We start from the raw sequence: 19,472 nt of genomic DNA on the forward strand, positions 1-19,472 counted from the left end.
TGGAAACAGGATGTGGATCCCATCTTATCTCTAGAACAGGTCTAGTGCAGCATGAATCAACAAGATTAAGAGTAGTCTGTGGAAACAAACTCTTGGAAAAAAGAGAAATGGTTTCATGACCTAAAGACAATGGACTCAAACTTGTGAATTAGGCAGTGCTAGAAATCACAGTTCATCTTCCCCACCCACCCCCCCTCTCCACGACACAATATTACTATTTGGAAGCAAGTGAATTTTGTCCTCATTTGAGATTTATTTCACATTAAAATGTGTGCAAATATACAGTACTAATAAAAAAAAAAAAGCAGAAATCGATGACTCATCCTTGTCTTTATTTCTTCTTTTGTGAAGTGCTTCAATTTAAAAAGTGCTATGAACAGAAAGTAATAAAAGTGACTGTGACATGAAGCAGAAGATAGTTGTAATTTCTTATTTTATGTACAAAATGCTGAAAAATAAAATAAAATGAACTTTTTACAGTATTTATATTTTATTAGAAAACTCTAACCATATATATTTTTTTAACAGATTTAAGCAGCTGGCAACATATTTGTACAGTCTTTCTATATACCGCACAGAATTCACTTAAAATTTAAGAATGCAAAGCAAAAAGCTCTTAAGATTGCTGCAACCTATTGCTTAATGACATGGAGGAATGAGGTCTCGGTTGAACGATTGGTTTCACTTTACCACTGACATATGGCTTCCCATATTAGACTTCTGAACAGTGGAAGGAGTAAGATACAGCAGCATAGGCAAGATAAAACATGCATCAGTGATAGCTCCCGAACTATTAATAATGGTACCAATTACATCATAATACCTGTTGAAAGCTTGCAAACTACACTTACTGTGGTACATATTTGATGCAATAAATACTGTGCTCAGGTCATTATTTTATTATTTTTTAAAAATTTCTTTGCTCAAACATGCACCACTAGGTAAAATTATTATTTACATAGTAGACTTTTGTTTGCTCATTTGTTAATTTTTGGACACATACTGTGTCAACCTTGCCCAGAGCAGAAGATGGCTAAACAATACTGCAGGAGAAAGCAGAATTAACTTTATAATGGGCTTTGTGTATGTATGTGTATGTTGATGTTTGGGGGTCAATTTAGTTTCCTCAGAAAGACTACTAGGGTATTTTTGTTTTATGCCAAAGGACACTTACTGAGAACATAAATTCGTGCTGCCGGGACTCTGAGTGACAATCTGAACCAACTTTAATATATATATTTATATCTAAATATAAATATATACACACATATAATGGATTGTGTAAAAATAAAACAACTCTTTAATTCTTGTGGATTCTACAGGACTTTTACAGGCACATTAAGATTTGTCTGGATGAGACACCTTAAACGTAAATCGCTATTTAAGCACCTCAAAATTTAGAAACATCCTGAAACATGAAGTAGTTAAGCTGTTTCTTTTTGTGATGTAATGTTTTCCCGTGCATGAGTTAGCAGTGCGACATGCCTTCATGCAAATCATTTCTGTCTGTACAATATAGAGAATTGTAGTCTGCCCTCCCTTGAACCCATTATCCCCCCAACATAAAACCCATTTACAAAAATAGTCACATATAATAGTAAACAACCTGTGAATTAAAAAAAAGATAAATTCACCAACACAGATTTTGTAAAAATATGGCAGATGTGGCAGTTGAAACATAAGCAGTGGATACAATTACCATAGTCAAGTGTCATGTGTTAAACATACATAAACTTTTCACTTTTCACTCCTTTGACTTGTCCCTACAGTCTGCGTAGCCATTCTTGTCTCTTCTCTTCAGCAGTGTCAGCTGGTAGTGAGAACAGAAACCCCTTGTCAAGCTTGTTACTCTGGCTTCCAGAGTCACAGCGGATTGACTAGGGGTCACTGTCTTGTGAGAGGCACTGACCTTTAAGGATGTATTTGTAAAAACAGTCAGTTTGGCATAAACCTCCTTGAAGGAGTCCTGTTGACACAAATACGTCACCTTCACAGGCTGTAAACAAATGGTCACAAAGGGGAATATTCTTTGTTTCTTTTCTTTCTTTTCTTTCCTCTTTTTTCCTTTTCTTTCTTTCTTTCTTTTTCTCTCTTTTTAAAAATTACTTTTTGCCTTCCCTGACATCTTTCCCTTTGTCTTCCTTTTCCGTTTTGTCTTTTTCATATTTTTCCTTTTCAGGTTTTGTTACACTATCGTATGAAGGTGGAGAGGTGGTGGAAGGGGTCACATCAGTTTTCTCTGGTGTTGAATTCTCGTTCAGTTTATCAATAATCATATCTTCTTTGATAGGGAGTCCATTGCCTTCCTTACTTTTGTCTTTTTTATATATACATGAAACTTTTTTAACTTTTTGCCTCAAGAGATGACGTCGATAAGCCCGCTGGATGATGACTGCAGACACTTCCTCTTGTTTGCGTTTCAGAGTAGTGGTGATTGGCTCATAGGAGACTTTGGAAGGATTAGATGCCATGAACCGCTCTTCCATCTGTATTCTGAGAGCATCCATTTCTCCACTCTCACCCAAAACACGCTTTGTGAAAGCAAATAAGATGTCAAGGCAGTGAATTCGGTCCCCACTAACCATGGGCAGGTCCATGGCTATGAGCTGGACTTTGTTTGGTTTTGCTATAAGAAGAGGTGGATCCAGTGCGTCTGCAAAATCAGAGAGTTTACAGAATTCTATGAACTGGGTGGCGTCAGGATCAAACTTCTCCCAAACCTCGTAGAACATCTCAAAGTCATCCTCACTCAGTGGCTCTGCACTTTCTTCAGTTGCAACACTGAAGTTCTCCAGGATAACAGCAATGTACATGTTTACAACCACCAGGAATGAGATGATGATATAACTGACAAAAAAGAAAATCCCAACAGATGGGTTGCCACAGTCTCCTTTGACTGAACTTCCAGGGTGATCTTTTTCAGGGTCACAGTCTGGTGGTCCACTGTTAAGAATGGGTGCAAGCAAACCATCCCAACCAGCAGATGTGGTGATTTGGAAGAGGCAGATCATGCTGTTGCCAAAGGTCTCAAAGTTGAACATGTCATCAATTCCAACTTCCCTCTTGACATAGGCAAAGTTGGACATTCCAAAGATAGCATAGATAAACATGACCAGGAAGAGAAGGAGACCAATGTTAAACAGAGCAGGGAGGGACATCATCAAAGCAAAGAGAAGTGTCCGGATACCCTTTGCTCCTTTGATGAGACGAAGGATTCGTCCAATTCTGGCAAGACGGATCACTCGAAACAGGGTGGGGGACACGAAATATTTTTCTATTAGCTCTGCTAGAAACATGCCTATGAGAATAAACACACACACACACACACAAAGATAAAGCATATTCAGCATGAAACTATGATAAATTACATATTACAATGACAAGGGCTAGTTTGATAATATTCTGATTTTTAACACACAAATGGCCTTAAATTATTATTATTATTATTATTTTAACTCAGAAAAAATTCAGATCAAGAAATTCAGCTTATATGTGTTAGAAGGATCCCACCAACACTTTGACTTAAGTTATTGGTGGAGATATTTTCAATTTCAAGAGAAATAAGATGCAACAAAGAGGTATGAAAGCCAATGAAAGTCCTGAGAATGATAGCAATATAGGAAATTTCTCCTTCAGAAATCTAATAATAGCACTCATGCTCAAAAACAAAAAAAGTATTATCATTTATAGAAGTCTCTGTCTCTGTATATATGAATTTATAGACATATAAATATAGTTAGGTATATAGACACATATGGGCATGTATATGTATATATCCTTATAAATAATTCATATGTCTGTGTATACACAATGCATATAAGATACACAATACAACAGTGGACCATACATATATGTATATACATATGTATACACACACACACACACATACAGAGTATCAATTATGCCATCTAGACATAGGGACTAGATCTGTGACTTCATGGAAATAAGGTACTCTTAGGTAAGGAAATTCCCTTTATTAAAGCAAATCAATTCTTTCTCTACAACTTATAGTATTAAAAAATTGTCAAATGTCCTAAGAAGTTAAGTGACTTGGCTAGGATCATGCACAGTTAGTATTTTTCAAAGGTGGTAGTTGACCCTAGTTCTTCTTGGCTTTTAGGCCAGCTTTCTATCTACCATATCACGCTGCCTCTCTGCCTATACATGTATGTGTATATCTACACATGTTATGTTCCTTTATTTGTGGGAGAAAAAGAAACATTTATTTTGTAAATTCTTTTAAAAATGTTTGTCACCAGTCAAATTAAATTCTATTTCAATGGTAATTATCTATCCATCTATCCATCCATCCCTCTATCTATCTATCGACTTATATGTTCTATTTCCTCAACTAAATTATCACCCTCTTCTTCTGTACTGTCTTACATGGCTGGTTTCTAAATGAGCCCCTGTTTCTTGCTGGAGCACAAATCCTTCATTGAAGCAGGGTGTGGAGGTGGATTGACTTCAAACTTTAAAGTTCTGGGTACAATCTGAAGCCCTGTGAGAAGGACTAGCTACTCTCTAGATAGGCAAATGATTACTGAGGACAGTAATGAACATTGAATGACCTTCAGTAAACTTAGTTACTAAAAATGAATGAATACTCGTATGAATGAATGAATGAATACTCAATACTGATAAACTATTTGGTAAACACAAGAGCATCAGTTTTTGTTTTTGATGCATCTATATTTCTTTCTAGTCAAGGAATGGTGAATCTGAGTGAAATGGAATGAAAAATTTGTTTTGTGTTTTTGAAAACAAAGTCTAGTTCTAAAATTGAAAATTTTAAGTAGAAATTACATTTAAAAACACCTACAGTATTTTATAAAAACAAAAAATGGCTGGACCAAAAGTGGGGGTGGTGGGGTGGGAGGAGAATGAGAAAGAAGCCTCTACTGATCCACTATTCTAGTTACTCAAAGAACATCATATTTTTCTGGATTCTTTGATTCTGAGTAATGTGTCTTTGTGTCAGTTCTTTGTTCAAAACAATACCTGTATTTACTAGATCATTTTTTATATACTGCATTGTTTTGTACTACATGTTACAGTATTATGCCAAAGCTACATTTATCAGCTTCTGGCATGAACAAAGATGATAAATGAATCCTGATGAAAACAAATGCTTTCTTTACACTTCATTTCAGGCATAGCATGCAACCACGAAGATGACAAGCTGAAGAATGGATTATTAGACTTGTTTGAAAGATCTGGATGAGTGAAAAAGATGAATGCAAAGCTATGTCAAAGTTTTCAAAAACAAGTTTGACTTTTTACTAACTTTTTTATTTTAGGAAAAATAGCCTTTCCTTACCAACAATGGAGAGAATGACCACCACAAAATCAAAAATGTTCCATCCTATGGTGAAATAATAGTAGCGAAGCGAGATCAGTTTCAGCACACATTCACCAGTGAAGAGGACAATGAACACCAGATTAATCCAATACAGAATATTAGTCATTTCTTGACTCTGATCATCAGTCTCCACCATCATGGTGACCATGTTGAGGCAGATGAGAATCATGATGCTGATATCAAAGACTTGTCTGGTTACAAAATCAAAGACCATTCCCTGGAATTTATTCTGAAACAAAAGAAAGACTTCTTTTAGAAACAAATAGGAATTTTCTTATTAAATTTATTTTAGCAGAATTCATTACGAAAATATAGAAAAAAACATTAAAAATCAGACCAAATAGGTGTTACTGTGTTTATGTCTTTTGTGTGTCAGTGTATTTATATGTTTTTCAAACATGTTTATTTCATGTAGATGACTTTTCTGTAAGATTAAATGCCCTTAGTATATACATTAAGGAGCTCATTTTAGGATTTAGTGAACCTCTCCTAATAAATAAGAACATAAACCCATGAGATCAGAGATTATCTCAGTATTTATTTCAACCACAGTGTCCAGCGTAGTTACTGACACATGGAAGGTACTCAACAAAGGCTTGTTGAGTGATTACATGAACTACAGTATAAGACTATCTAATCCAACTCTTTCATTTTACAGATGGGGAAGCTTGGGCTAATGAGGTTAGGTGACTTGTCTATGGTCACGTAAGCAGTAAGAATCAAAAGTCAGATTTTGAACCAAGGTCCTCTAACTCTGGTTTTGGCCTCTGTACCATGCCACCTCTATTGCGCCAAACAGAGGAGGCACTCAATAAATAACTAGTATTAAAGTAAAGCTTTATTATCTAAAATACCTGTAGAGTGGGGAGTGTCAGCCAAGAATGATGAAGGGTGAATTTGTGTTGCCCTAGGTGGTCTCATTTATTGCCTTTTTTTTGGGTTTTAGTTCTTTCCACTCATAAATGAATGAAAGTAAAGTGACTTACATATATAAATTGATGATGTTTATAAAAAGGTTCTGAAAAATAGAGACCTAACATTCTCTTCAGAATGAATGATGGAAAATAGAAAAGGAATCCTCCCTGCATTCCTGCCTTAACTGAAGATACCTGGCCTCTTTGGCAGTAGCATGGATTTTTTTACCTTCTTGTCATTTTAATTAAACCTGCTCCACTCCAATCACCAGCCCAGGATCATCGATCTCTTTCTCCAATGAAACTGCCTAGCAATAGCTAATGCTTGAGGAAATTAAAGGGCATATAGACTTGGCCCACTATAGATTGCTGGCCTGTCACTTCCACACTGCCCTTGACAATTCTTTCTCATTTTCTCTCTTTTTTTCTTTTAAATTTCTAAATAGAATTTTATTTTTTTCCACTTGCATGTAAAGGTGGTTTTTAGCATTCATTTAAAAAAATAAGATGTTGAATTCCAGATTTTTCTCCTTCCCTCCTTACCCTGCCTCTTCCCCAGGGCAGTAAGCAACCTGATAGAGGTTATGCAGGTGCAATCATCTCCTAGTCTCTAGTTTACTCCAGGGTAAGAAAAACTACTCTCACTCTCTGTGAATGACTTCTTGTTCTGATGAAGAACTTGTCAACTTGTGTGAGTTCCTTCCTTTGGGCTCTTTACTCGGGGAAAAATATATCACTCCCCCACTTCCCACACCCATTTCTGTTCTTTTGCTTTGGGTTCAGAGGAAGAGGAGATCCTTTTTCTAAATTTGACTCAGGGAGGGGCATTCTGGATCATTACCTTTTCCAGGTCCTGAAGAGCTCTGCTCTTTATACTTATCTCCTCTCTCTCTCTACTTCTCCTTTGGTTTATGCCCTTAGGCCTGAATATTCTCTCCTCTATCTCAAAAAGGAAAACAACAGAAACCTGGTATTTTCCCCTATGGCCCCTTCTAGTTACATTTCCTTTTCATGGTCAAAAGTTGCCTTTTGGGTGGTTCATATGCTTTCCTACTGAAAACTCTTACCTTCCTGGGGTTTTTGTGAAAAGGCTCTGTGATGGCGTTCTTCCTATCCACAGAACTATTCCTTCTCTGTTTTCTTTGCAAGTTCATCATCCAGGTCCCACCTGCCCTGTGCCCTCTCCTCTCTCTCCTTACTCTCTATCTGATGATTATCTGATGATTTCATCTCATCCGCTTCCTGGTATTAGATTATACATATAATATCCTGAGCTAGGCATATAACCCTCATCTCTCTCTCTCTCTCTCTCTCTCTCTCTCTCTCTCTCTCTCTCTCTCTCTCTCTCTCTCTCTCTCTCTCTCTCTCTCTCTCCCCCTCCCTCCCTCCCTCCAGGTTCTGTATCTAATCGACAGCGTGACAGTCTATCCAGATGTCCCATAGGCATCTGCAACTCAACAGAATTAAACCAGAACTAACTCATAAGTTTTCCCATAACCCCATCCCTCCTAATTTCCCATTTTTTTTGTCAAGGATATCATATTTTTCCAATCATCTGGGTTCATAATTTTGAATCACCTTTATTCTTCACTCTCTCTCACTGTCCACACTAATTAGTTGTCAAGTCTTATCAATTTGATCTCCTCAACAACTCTCTGCCTATCCCCTTCTCTCTACTCTTATCACTACTATTCTAATCTAAGTCCTTAATACCTTTCACTTGGACTATGGCAATATCTTCACAATTGGTTTCTCTGCATTCAGTCTTTGCTTTGTCTTCCACATAGCTGCCAAATTGATATTCCTAAAGCACATGTTTGACCAGGTCACTACCCTGCTCAGGAAGATTCATTGGCTCCCCACTGCGCCTGGGGTAAAACATAAATCCCTTTGACATTTAAAGCCCTTCTTCACACTATAGCTCTAGCTTATATTTGCAGGCTGATTTCACATTACTCATGACTCTCACTCACACAAACTCTCCACTTCAGCCAGATTGTTGGACTTGCCATTTCCCACACATGACATCTATTTCGTGCCTTCCTTAGGCTGTTCCCTTTGGTTAAATGCACTCCCTCCTCACCACTGACTCTTATTAGCCCTAAATCTCAGCACAGTTCCGCTAAAGTGCCATTTCATTCAAAAGGCCTTTGCCTCCTTGCTAGGTCCAGTCCCACTGTCTCTGTGGCTGATTTCTCTCACTGATGAGTTCCTCCCAGAACCACCATTTTGAGGAGGAGTCGAGGCCAACCATCCTTCTTCCCTCTTCTGTCTCTATTTCTGACTTTCTGGACATTGCTACTCTCCCCATCTCCCATGTGCATAGATTTTTCATTTTTTATATGTTGTCTTTTCTTACTAGAATGTAAGTTCTTTGAGGACAGGGATTGTCTTTTGCTTTTTGCAAAAAAAGCAAATGTGTATTTTTGGTGTTTAGCACAATGCTTAGTATAAAGTAAACAATAAATGCTTGTTGACTTGTCTTTGACTTAACTTTAAAAACATTATTGTATATTTCTTTCTAGATATCCTGTAAGTACTTATCTTTGAAACTCCTGAATCCTGCTATCATAATATAAGCTTCTTGAGGGGAGGGAGTATCTCACTTTCCACTTGTATCCTATCTTCCTCTACTTCACACAGTATAGTGGTTTAATAAATGCCTGTCATTTGACTAATTGATTGCTTCCATTTCCTAACCACTCAGTATCACAGTTCTCAACCCCCTTCTAATTTGTTTTGTGGCCTCACCACCGATGAAACTGCTCAAAAGTGACCAATGATTTCCTTCTATAGGAATACAGCATCTTTTCTCATTCCTCATCATTCTTTACTTCTCCATGGCATTTGACAGTTCAAATCAGTTCACTTCATGTCAATTTAATAAACATTAATTATATAACTTGTATAAGGTACAGTGCTAGGTGCAGGGATACTAAAATAATTTAGGACCTGAAGTCCTAGTAAGTTCTCATTGATTCAACTTTAATTTCTTTATGCTAATAATTCTTAAAGCTACATACCGAGTAAATATCATTCCCTTAACTCCAGTTCTTTGTTCCCCCTAACTTCCTCCTGTAAACAGAAATTTGGATGTTCTGCCATGATTTGAAATTAAATGTGCCCAAAATTTAGTGTATCATTTTCTTTCCCAAGTAAGTTTTTCCCTTCCTATTTCTGTCAAACAGATCACCATTTTAGTCACCTCAAAGTAATTTTTAATAAATTCTACTTTTTTTTTTGATATCTAGTCAATCAGGGCAGATTTTTTCCTTTAATTCTTCAGTTCTATTAGAACCCCAGTCTAGGACTGGGATTGTTGAATAGCTTTATAACTGGTCTTGTCTTAGAAATTAATCCTTCTTACATCTTCTGCCAGATTAATCTTTCCAAAAGACCTGTTTCAAGATCCTACTCAAAAAAATCTATAATAGCTCTCTAATACCTATCATCCCAAGTTGAAATTCCCATGCTTATATTAAAATCCAGGCTCACTTTATAGCCCACTACTCTCCATTACAAATCCTACATTTTAGCCAGGCCCTTGTCATTGCCTTTCCAGCTATAACATGTTAGTTTATGTTTTTACCCCAATATGTAATACTTTCTCCTGCTCTCTTCACTTCTACAAACCTTATTCACCTTGCTAGAGTCAATTCAAATCCCACTTGTCCAGACTTAAAATTATAGGGATCTCTACTTTTCTAAACTCCTGAAGGATATGTACCATAGCATTTAACATAACTACATCTTATTTCATTATCTCCAATTGCTTCATTCACTCAGGGATCTCAGGGGGCCACTGGAACTCCTTTTATAATCAGCATATTATTGGATGGTGAAAAAGTGTGAAAACAGCAGAACCCAAAGGGCATAATAGTGGAGACATCAACTTTTCCAGGGTAGGCAGGACAATTAACTTCCTGTGCCTCACCCAATATGCACTCATGGAAGGTATTCCCAGAAAGCCCATGGGGCTTCAGGGCTTGGCAGCCAGACCTGATCCTTTATGGATGAGGGAAGAGCCTGGAGGTGTCCCTATGAATCAACAGTCAGATTAGACAACTAGACATGCCATCCTGGAGGCAGCCAGAGGGGGAAATAATTTTACTGGTACAAATTTGTTGGACTGAACACAGCATTTCTGTATATTTGAGATCCTCCTACTTCCCCTAACGTCCCATGGTGCAATATCCAATTCTTTTACATGTGGGTAATCTTGTTTTTCCTCAGAGGTAAGAACTTTGAGGGCAGAGACCAAGCCTAGCAGACCTTCAATAAATAATGCTTCGGGTACACAGTAGTCACTCCAGAAATGCTTGTTGAATTGATGAGTCTAATTAGTTTCTGACACGAAAGGAGTAAAAGTGTGCAGACTATTAGAAATAATGATATCTACAGTTTTCTGATGGCTAAAATGTTGGGTAGCACAGCTATTACCCTGCTATGAAAACTGTCTTACCGCAGGTCGAGGTATAGGTTTTTGTGGTTTCTTGGAACCTAGTTTTTTCATGGCATTGTAGTATTTCTTCTGTTCTTCTGTCATAAAGATATCTTGACCTCCAAAGTAAAGAAGTGAAAGTAAAACTGGTTACAATCAGGTAAATCCATTAGCCAGAGTATCTGGCAAAGCTCATTAATGTTGAGGAACTTGGCTCTTTTCAAAATTTCTTAGAAATGATACCTTTTCTAATTTTATACCCCTGCATTTATATATATATACAGTTTCACTCAATACATTGAATTATATAGCCCTGGTTGTCAGGCATATTATATGATAAAAAGCATCATTAAGTGATCTGATGTTGGAGTTTATCATGACTTATAAAAATCTTCTTTCTGGAGTTTGATTATTATTACTCTAGGTTATACTATTTTGGAACCCAAAGGAGAAAGTATAATACGTTTAGGTTAATTTGGGGAACAGTAATTGACCTTCATGATACTTATCTTCTTTTTCTGTTGATTGAAGTTATCTATGATGACACCGATGAAGAGGTTCAGAGTGAAGAATGACCCAAAAATTATAAAGATGACAAAATAAAGATACATGTATAAATTGTCTTCATACTTCGGTTGCCACTCTACCTATAAGACATGGAGAATGATGACTGTCAGGAAGAAATATTTTACAGAAATAACATCATGGAGTTCTTATTCTCTAAGATGTGTCTAAATTTCTGAAAATAAAAAAGAACTAAGCACCAGACAGATTTTGTTAGGTACTAAAATGTGATGTGTTTAGCTAGTGACTACTGAAATCAATTTTACAGAGCCTAACTTGAGAAAGTATAGAATTTCACAGAAAAAGGTTTAAGTGACTGCATATAATTCCATTTCAGAAAAACAGCTGTATTGTAGTAACAAATAAGCTGTCCTTCATATACAGAGATGGCAGAAGGACATGTGCTTGGGTGCTGGATTTCTAGTTATCATGTTATATTTATCCATCTTAGGGCAAAGCCCTTACGATCAACGGTGTTCCCCTAAATGGTCCCTGTTGTAACCAGTGTCATGGCAGGTTAACTGAGCAGGGCTTAGGGTATAACCTGTGGTTAAAGTCAAGTTCAAATCCTACCACAGACACTCACCAGCTATGTGACTGACCCTGGAGAAGTCATTCAAGCTCTCTTGTCTCATCCATAAAATGAGGGGGCTGGATGTGATGACCTCTAAGTTCCTTTCCACACCTATGACACTATGGATAAAAGTAACTGGTCCACCTTTAACTTATCTCATTGGCATAGTGTTCTAACTCAACAGTGTTAATTAGTCACATTCAATTAGGCAAGAAAAACTAACTAAGTCCATTATAGATCAGTCATGATTTTGATAGCTGATAGCTACCTTCATTTTTATTTTATTTTTTGTTTTTGCAAGGCAATTAGGGTTAAGTGACTTGCCCAGGGTCACATAGCTAGTGTCAAGTGTTTGGTCTGAAGCTGGATTTGAACTCAGGTTCTCCTGACTTCAAGGCCGATGCTCTATCTACTGAACCACATAGCTGCCCTGAAATATGTTGTCTTTAAAAGAAGCAAGACCTATAGCAGACAAGCAAGTTTTATCTAATGCTACATACATGTTATGTCAGAGAGGCCAGTGATAGTAATCAAAGTGTACTTATGTTTATGTAAAAAGAAAAGCATAATTAAAAGGGAAAGCACTAATATTTTCTTTCTGTTAATCACATGAGTAGGAAGCTTGATTGTGAATCCATCACAAAGGTATCACCATCTCGCTGGTAGCAGCATATTTTAATTACAGTCAAAATTCTTAAAGGGAATTAAACTCAGTCTTTCGAAAGTTGTTCTTGCAAATTCAAATAGCAAATATCACAATCAGCACCATACACTAATCAACTGAGGAAAGCAAGGGAAATTGGGTTGAAGTTAAAAGTGTATAGTACACACACACACACACACACACACACACACACACAAATGAATGTAGTAGTTGCTCTAAAGCTTGGTTGTCTCAAGTTGATCTTAGGAAATGTAACAATTACTCCAAAAGTATAGGGATTGAAAAAACTTTGTTTTAAGAAATTTCCTAACAGAAGAATAATAGAAGTATATCATCTAGAGAGTGATGTTTTTCTTTAAGGGCCTTCATATTAGCTAAAAAGAGAGTCCAACTATTAATTCTTCTACATATATATAGGTTGAAGAATGAAGAAAAATAAATTGAAATCTGGCCCCACTATTACATATAGGACTTTGGGCAAAATACTTGTGCAAATTGAATGAAAAAAGAAATGAACTCAAGTCAATTGAATATGAAAAAAATCAATTATTTGATTGATTGGCAATCAGTTAATCAAAGTGATTTTTAAAAATTGTGGTAGCTATGCCTATGGTCACAGCCCAGTAGGGAAAGAAGTAAACAGGGTGTTATATACCTAAAAATATAGATCAGGATATGATGGAAGGGAGTCAAGATCAAGAAAATGGTAGGAAAATTGGATAGGCAGAGCAGTAGTAACAATAGGTGGTATCCAAAGCTGAAAACCAGCAAAAAGCAGAATTATGTATGATCAGGGTTCCAGCTTCAAGGGTTTGGTTCCTAGCAAGAATCAAAAGTTCAAGTTGGACAAAAATCCATCAGTATGATGGATTGTTGGCTTCATGGTACCTCACACAAGTTTTAAGTGTGACTGTGTGAGGCTGGCTTATTATGTCCTTTGTTTTCATCCAAATTTACTTCAGGTGGCAAATCACCATAGTTATCCACATTAATTTCTATACAATCAAAAGAGCCAGACACACAGAATTAGCTTCTGAATTTCCCCATCTTTTAACATGCTGATAATACATTACACAAGATACATTTTTTTGAAGTAGCAAGAGAGAGAGAGAGTGAGAGAGAGAGAGAGAGAGAGAGAGAGAGAGAGAGAGAAAGTTCATAAGCAGAAAAAAAGAATTGTAATATTTTTTGTAATGTTAGATGAGAACAGAATGAGGTAAGAGAGGGTACTGGATAAAAGTGTTTTTTAAATTTAGATGCTTTTCTTGGTTAATACTATATTATTTTTACTTACATGGTAGGGTTGTAAATGCAATATTTAGATTAGTAGGAATATATTTAAACAAAATAATAGTAGTAAAATTATGCCTTATATGAAGTATAATGAATACTTTATTTTTTATGGGTTTTTTTATGAAATCCTAATCAAACATTTTAAGTAAGGAAAATTCTGACACATGAAAGAATACATGTGAAAATTCTTTAAGCTTAAGAAAAATGCCATATGAATTAAAAGTATAATATATTTTACTATTATGAAAATTATAGTAGCTAGAATTTTACATATTATCTCATTTGAGATAACCTTAGGAGGTAGGTACCATTCCTATTTTATAGATTAGGAAATTGAGTTTGAGAAAGATTAAGTGACTTCCCAGGGTCATACAGCTAGTCATTGTCTAAGGCAGGATTCAGATTCAGGTGTTCCTGACTCCAAAGCCAGTATTTTATCCACTGCACCACCTAGATGTTTTTGACTATTTCAAAAAGAATTTCATATGTTATTATCTTTCAAAATAGATTTATGCTGGAAATTTGCCTCCATTTTCTTCCATCTATAGTGCCATTCAACTGAAATATAGTGGCATTATATATATATATATATATATATATATATATATATACGTATATATATATGTATATATATATGTATATATATATATACATATATTTGTATATATATAAATATATGTATATATATATATATGTATACATATATAGCCAAATTAAATGATACCTCCAAATATACTTACATTTCGTGAATCAACAGCTGCATACATGATATCCATCCATCCTTTAAATGTAGCCTGGGGTAGGGGGAGCAAGATACATTACATAATTTCACTCTAAAATGTTGATATTAGAAAAATAAACTAAGCTATTCTATGATGAGATCTTATTAAGATTATCAATCTGCATTCAATTATCAGTATAATAAATATATCATGATTTACCCTTACAGGTATTCTTTCCCTTTTGTAATTTAATCCCCATAATATTACCTACAACTAAAATATGTGATCATATAAGCAATTATCTCTAAACTTTCACCTTTGCCAATTTCTGCAATAATTGTAGGTATATTGGTTATGCATGCACATGAACATACACATTTTTGTTTATGTTCACACACATGCATAACCAACATACAATTAGAGCATAACCAACATATAATTAAAGAGCATAATAGACAACGCAGGAGGTAAATTGGCATTGGATTGGCTGTGACTTGTTAACAGCAAGGCAGCATTGGTCTCCTTTAATATGGTGGGGCACATCATTTTGAAGCAAACATCCTATATTGAGAACCAGTTCCCTCAATAAAAATCTAACGCTGCATAACACAACATTTCCTGAAGGCTCTGGATTTCTTTCCAGGGTCCTATCATATATAAAATTTATATAGTAACTATTTGACTCACTGTTAATCACATTATATAGGTTACAAAGATTAAGAAACAGTAGGGTTACTTACCACTTGTAACAAAGAAAGATATCCAAGTCCCACATTATCAAAGTTTACTTTCACATTTTTCCATCGGGCAGTTTGATTACTGTCTATAAGGGCCTGGCATTCACTCAAATTGTTGACAACACTTATGTCAAACATCTCTCCAGTGGTGGTGTTAATACAGTGGTAAAACTTTCCAGCAAAAAGATTCACTCCCATGATGCTGAATATTAGCCAAAATATTAGACAAACCAGAAGTACATTCATGATAGAGGGGATTGCGCCCAAAAGGGCATTCACAACCACCTGGTAGAAAGAGGAAAGAAAGAATAAGTTACATCACTACCAAGGACTTCTTTTACTGAGTGTTTTAAGAAGCTTTTGTGAATTGCTAGTGAATAACAGTGAAATGACAGTGAATACATCTCTGTTATCAGGGAATGTTAAAAGTTAAATGCTAAAAATAAATGTTGAAGATAATAGTTTAAAAAATTACACAATCATCTCACTCAGAGAATGTCAAATAAGTAGAAAACTGGCACTTGTAAGATATATCTTTAGTCTTTGAGTATGTTAGGGAACACAAGCAATAAAGGTCAAAACATTTTTTTAAGTCACTGAAGAATGGAACAAATCTCAAATACAAAAAATGGTGGAGAGTACATAGACTTGTCTGATATTTTAAAAAGAATACTGAGTACAGCAGAGGTATTGTAAAAATCTTGATTATCTGAACCTCATATCTAATAGTAAGAGGAGTTACATTGCCAGGTGGCACAGTGGATAGAACACTGGTCAGGGAGTCAGGAAGACTTCAAATTTGGCCTCAGATATTTACCAGCTGTGTGACCCTGGACAAGTCACTTAACCCTGTTTGCCTTAGTTTCCATATCTGTAAAATGAGCTAGAGAAGGAAATGGCAAATCTTGAATATCTCAAATGGTATGTCCTGAATGCATTTAAAACTCAATATGTCCAAAATGGAACCAGTACCTTTCCCCCTAAACCCTGTCCTTTTCCCAACTTTCCTGTAGTCATCCATCATCATCCATAACCTTGGTGTCATCCTCTATTCTTCACATTCACTCATCCCACATATCTAGACTGGTAACAACCAGCTCTTGTCATTTCTACTTTTATAATATATCTTATATGTGCCTCCTTCTTTTCATTCCTATAACCATAAATCTAGCTTGGACCTTCATCATCTCTCACTTGTACTACTTCAGTAGCCTTCGGATTGATCTCCTTGCCTCAGATCCCCCCCTACTCTAATCCTCCACTTAGCTGCAAAGTATTTTTTTAAGTATAGAGCTGACCATATTATCCTTCTGCTCACTGAATTCCAGTGATTCCCTATTATCTCCAAGATCAAATATAAAGTCCTCTGGATTGCATTTAAAGCTCTTCATAACTTTGACTCTTTGCACATTCATCTCACCTGCTCTGCACACTCTATGACCCAGTCACACTTGCCTACTTGCAGTTCCCAGAACAATCCTCCATCTCCCATCTCCACTCATTTGTACTGGCTGTCTCCCAGGTCTGGATGGCTCTGCCTCCTCACTTCAGCCTCATAATTTCCTTGGCTTCCTTCAAGACTCAGCTCAAATCCCATCTTCTATAGAAGTTATTTTTAGGTTCCCCCAGATGTTAATGCCTGACCTTTTCAGATTTCCTTAATTCACAAAGAATATACCTTGTTTTTACCCAGTTATTTATGTGTTGCCTCCCTATGTTCCTTGAGGGTGGAGGCTGTCTTTTGTCTTTTTAAGTATTCCCAGTGCTTAGCATGAAGCTTAGCACAGAGTAGACATTTAATAAATGCTTGCTGACCACCTGACTCTCTTGTTCCAATCTCTGAGGAAAAAGTCAACCTTCTCCTTGCCAAGCCACCCATTTTCACGATGCCCTTATTTCCATCCCCTCTCATCTCCTCTTGGAACTTGCCTCTTCAGTAACTCTATTTCTCCTGCTCTTCTTTGAGTTCTTATCTACTGGTTTCTCCTTGCTTTCTAAAGACTTGCTCAAGTCTCTCCATCTTTAAAAAATCTTGACTTGATTCTGTCATACCTTAAAGCTATTGTCTGACATTTCTCCTCCCTTTTATAGTCAAATTCCTTTAAAAAACTGTCTACATTCATTGACATTCACTTCCTCCCCTCCCACTCACTTCTCAACCCCTTTAATCTCACTACTTGACTGAAACTGATTTCTAGGTTTACCAGTGAAATCTTAACAAATCCAATGACCTTTTCTCATTTTCCTTCTGGGATCATTATCCATCTCCTCCCTTGCCATGGGAATATTCCAAGGTTCTATTCTGGGCCACCATATTAATTCTTTTTGTCTCTATCTCTCTATCTCTTCCTCTCTGTCTCCTCCCTTGTTTTAGTAATCTCTACAGTTCCTAAGGGGTTCAATTTTCATCTCAAATAAGATGACTCTCAAATCCAAACATATCCAGCCCTCATCTCTTTTCTGAATTCTAATTCTGCCTATTAATTGCCTGCTGACTATCTCCAAAGTTTCATATGCTTCTTTAATTCTTCATGTTCAAAACTGAACTCACTGTCTTTCCCTTAAACCTTTCTCTCTTTTCAAACCTTACCATTTCAGTTGAGGACAGCACCATCTTTCCACTCATTCAAAGTAGGCAGTTTTGGAGGCATCTTATATTCTTTCCTTTCCTTGAGCTAATCAGTTGCCAAGTCCTATTGATTCTATCATCACAACATTCCCTTCTTTCCACTCACGTGGATCTTATCCTTTCTTGCCTGAGAACTAGCCTCCTAACTGGTTTACCTACTTTTAATCTCCATTCGGCCACCAAAATAATCCTTCTAAAGCACAAATCTGGCCATGTCACTCACCTGCTCAAACATCTCTAGTAGCTCCCTATGGTCTCTAAAAGAAAACACAAATGCCTCAGCCTGCCATTTAAATGTTTTCAAATCTGGTTCCCACTCACCTTTCCAGACTTATTTCACATTATTCCCTTCCATACATTCTGCGTCCCAGACTAATAACCTGTTTGTTCTCTAAACTCAATATTTATTCTCTCATATATAGGATCAAAAATTTAGAGCTAGAATGGTTCTTAGAAGCTCATCAAGCCCAACCTCATTTTATAGATGAGAGCACTGAAGGACAGAGAAGTGAAGTGAATTACTCAAGGTCACATAGGTACTAAGTGTCTTAGGCAAGATCTGAACCCAAGTCTTTCTGACTCCAAATCCAGAGCCCAACCCATTACACCACACTTCCTTTCACTTCGGTGCCTTTACACAAATCATTCTGTATGCTTGGAATGCTCTCCATCCTTGCTTCTTAGACTCCTCAGCTCCCTAAAAAGCAGGGACTATTTTTCAGTTTTTTTTGTCTCTGTATTCAGTTTCCAATGCCTAGCACAGTGCATAACATGTAGTGAGTACTTAATAAATGCTTGTTGAATTGAACTTAATTGATTTCTAGGTGATTATATCATCCAGTTAGAAAAGTCAAATTATTGTAGAAATGCGGTATAAGCTAGAAAATAGCACTGGTGTTGGGATAGGAGATCTTTATTTGGGTTCCAGAATTGTTATCCAAATTTCTCTACTTATAAAATAAAGAAAATAGCTATCTTTTAATCTCTTACTGATATCATATAGATGAGAAAACATGTTTTGAACTCCTCAGAAGCAAAAATAGTTAATGTTTAAGTCCTTCAATAAAGATGATAAAATGAAAATATTTCTAGAAATTCTAAAATAAATAACATTGGATAGGTTGCAAAAGAAAGGAAAAAAACTTGAAGAAAAAAAGTGGAAAGCATGAAAAAATAAATGCACAATGGAATAGCTATTTCAAATAGTCTAGGAACCATAAAAATGGTTTATTTAATAACTTTTTTAGCATTTAAAAATTAATATAAAAAGCTTATACATTTTTAAAAGCCCTAAGAAAGACCAGATTTTTTTTTTCCAAATTCTCTTCTGACCTTTATATATGAATGTTTTTTAGTGAACATTTTTTCTCTAGGGAAGAGATAATACATTCATGTTTTCATTTTTCATTTGCATAGAAAAGCATGTGGCTTACTAGTAATTTGGTGAAATGTATATTAGAAAAACAGTTGCAGCTTCAGTGATTTTTTTGGACTACTTCAATTAGTCGTGTTTCTACCACATAGACCTAGCCTTAAAATTTTTCTCAAATATGTTCTTAAATATCATGGAAA

General features: G+C 36.0%; 1 protein-coding gene across 4 annotated transcripts in view; it reads right to left on the minus strand.

The window, feature by feature from the left end:
- Positions 1-1,369: 1,369 nt before the first annotated feature.
- SCN2A (sodium voltage-gated channel alpha subunit 2) overlaps positions 1,370-19,472 on the minus strand; it is a 157,640-nt gene continuing 139,537 nt past the window's right edge. For all 4 annotated transcript variants that reach the window (XM_020990856.1, XM_020990855.2, XM_020990858.2 and 1 more), the window contains 6 exons: positions 15,275-15,556; positions 14,553-14,606; positions 11,227-11,364; positions 10,739-10,843; positions 5,321-5,591; positions 1,370-3,298 (listed from right to left, as the gene is read on the minus strand). In XM_020990856.1, coding sequence (XP_020846515.1) covers positions 2,103-3,298; positions 5,321-5,591; positions 10,739-10,843; positions 11,227-11,364; positions 14,553-14,606; positions 15,275-15,556 — 2,046 coding nt within the window. In that variant the 3' untranslated portion in view covers positions 1,370-2,102. The remainder of the gene's footprint in view (positions 3,299-5,320; positions 5,592-10,738; positions 10,844-11,226; positions 11,365-14,552; positions 14,607-15,274; positions 15,557-19,472) is intronic.

This window comes from Phascolarctos cinereus, unplaced genomic scaffold, assembly GCF_003287225.1.
Source record: "Phascolarctos cinereus isolate Bilbo 61053 unplaced genomic scaffold, phaCin_HiC Scaffold_726;HRSCAF=1367, whole genome shotgun sequence".
In the NCBI taxonomy this organism is placed as follows: domain Eukaryota; kingdom Metazoa; phylum Chordata; class Mammalia; order Diprotodontia; family Phascolarctidae; genus Phascolarctos; species Phascolarctos cinereus.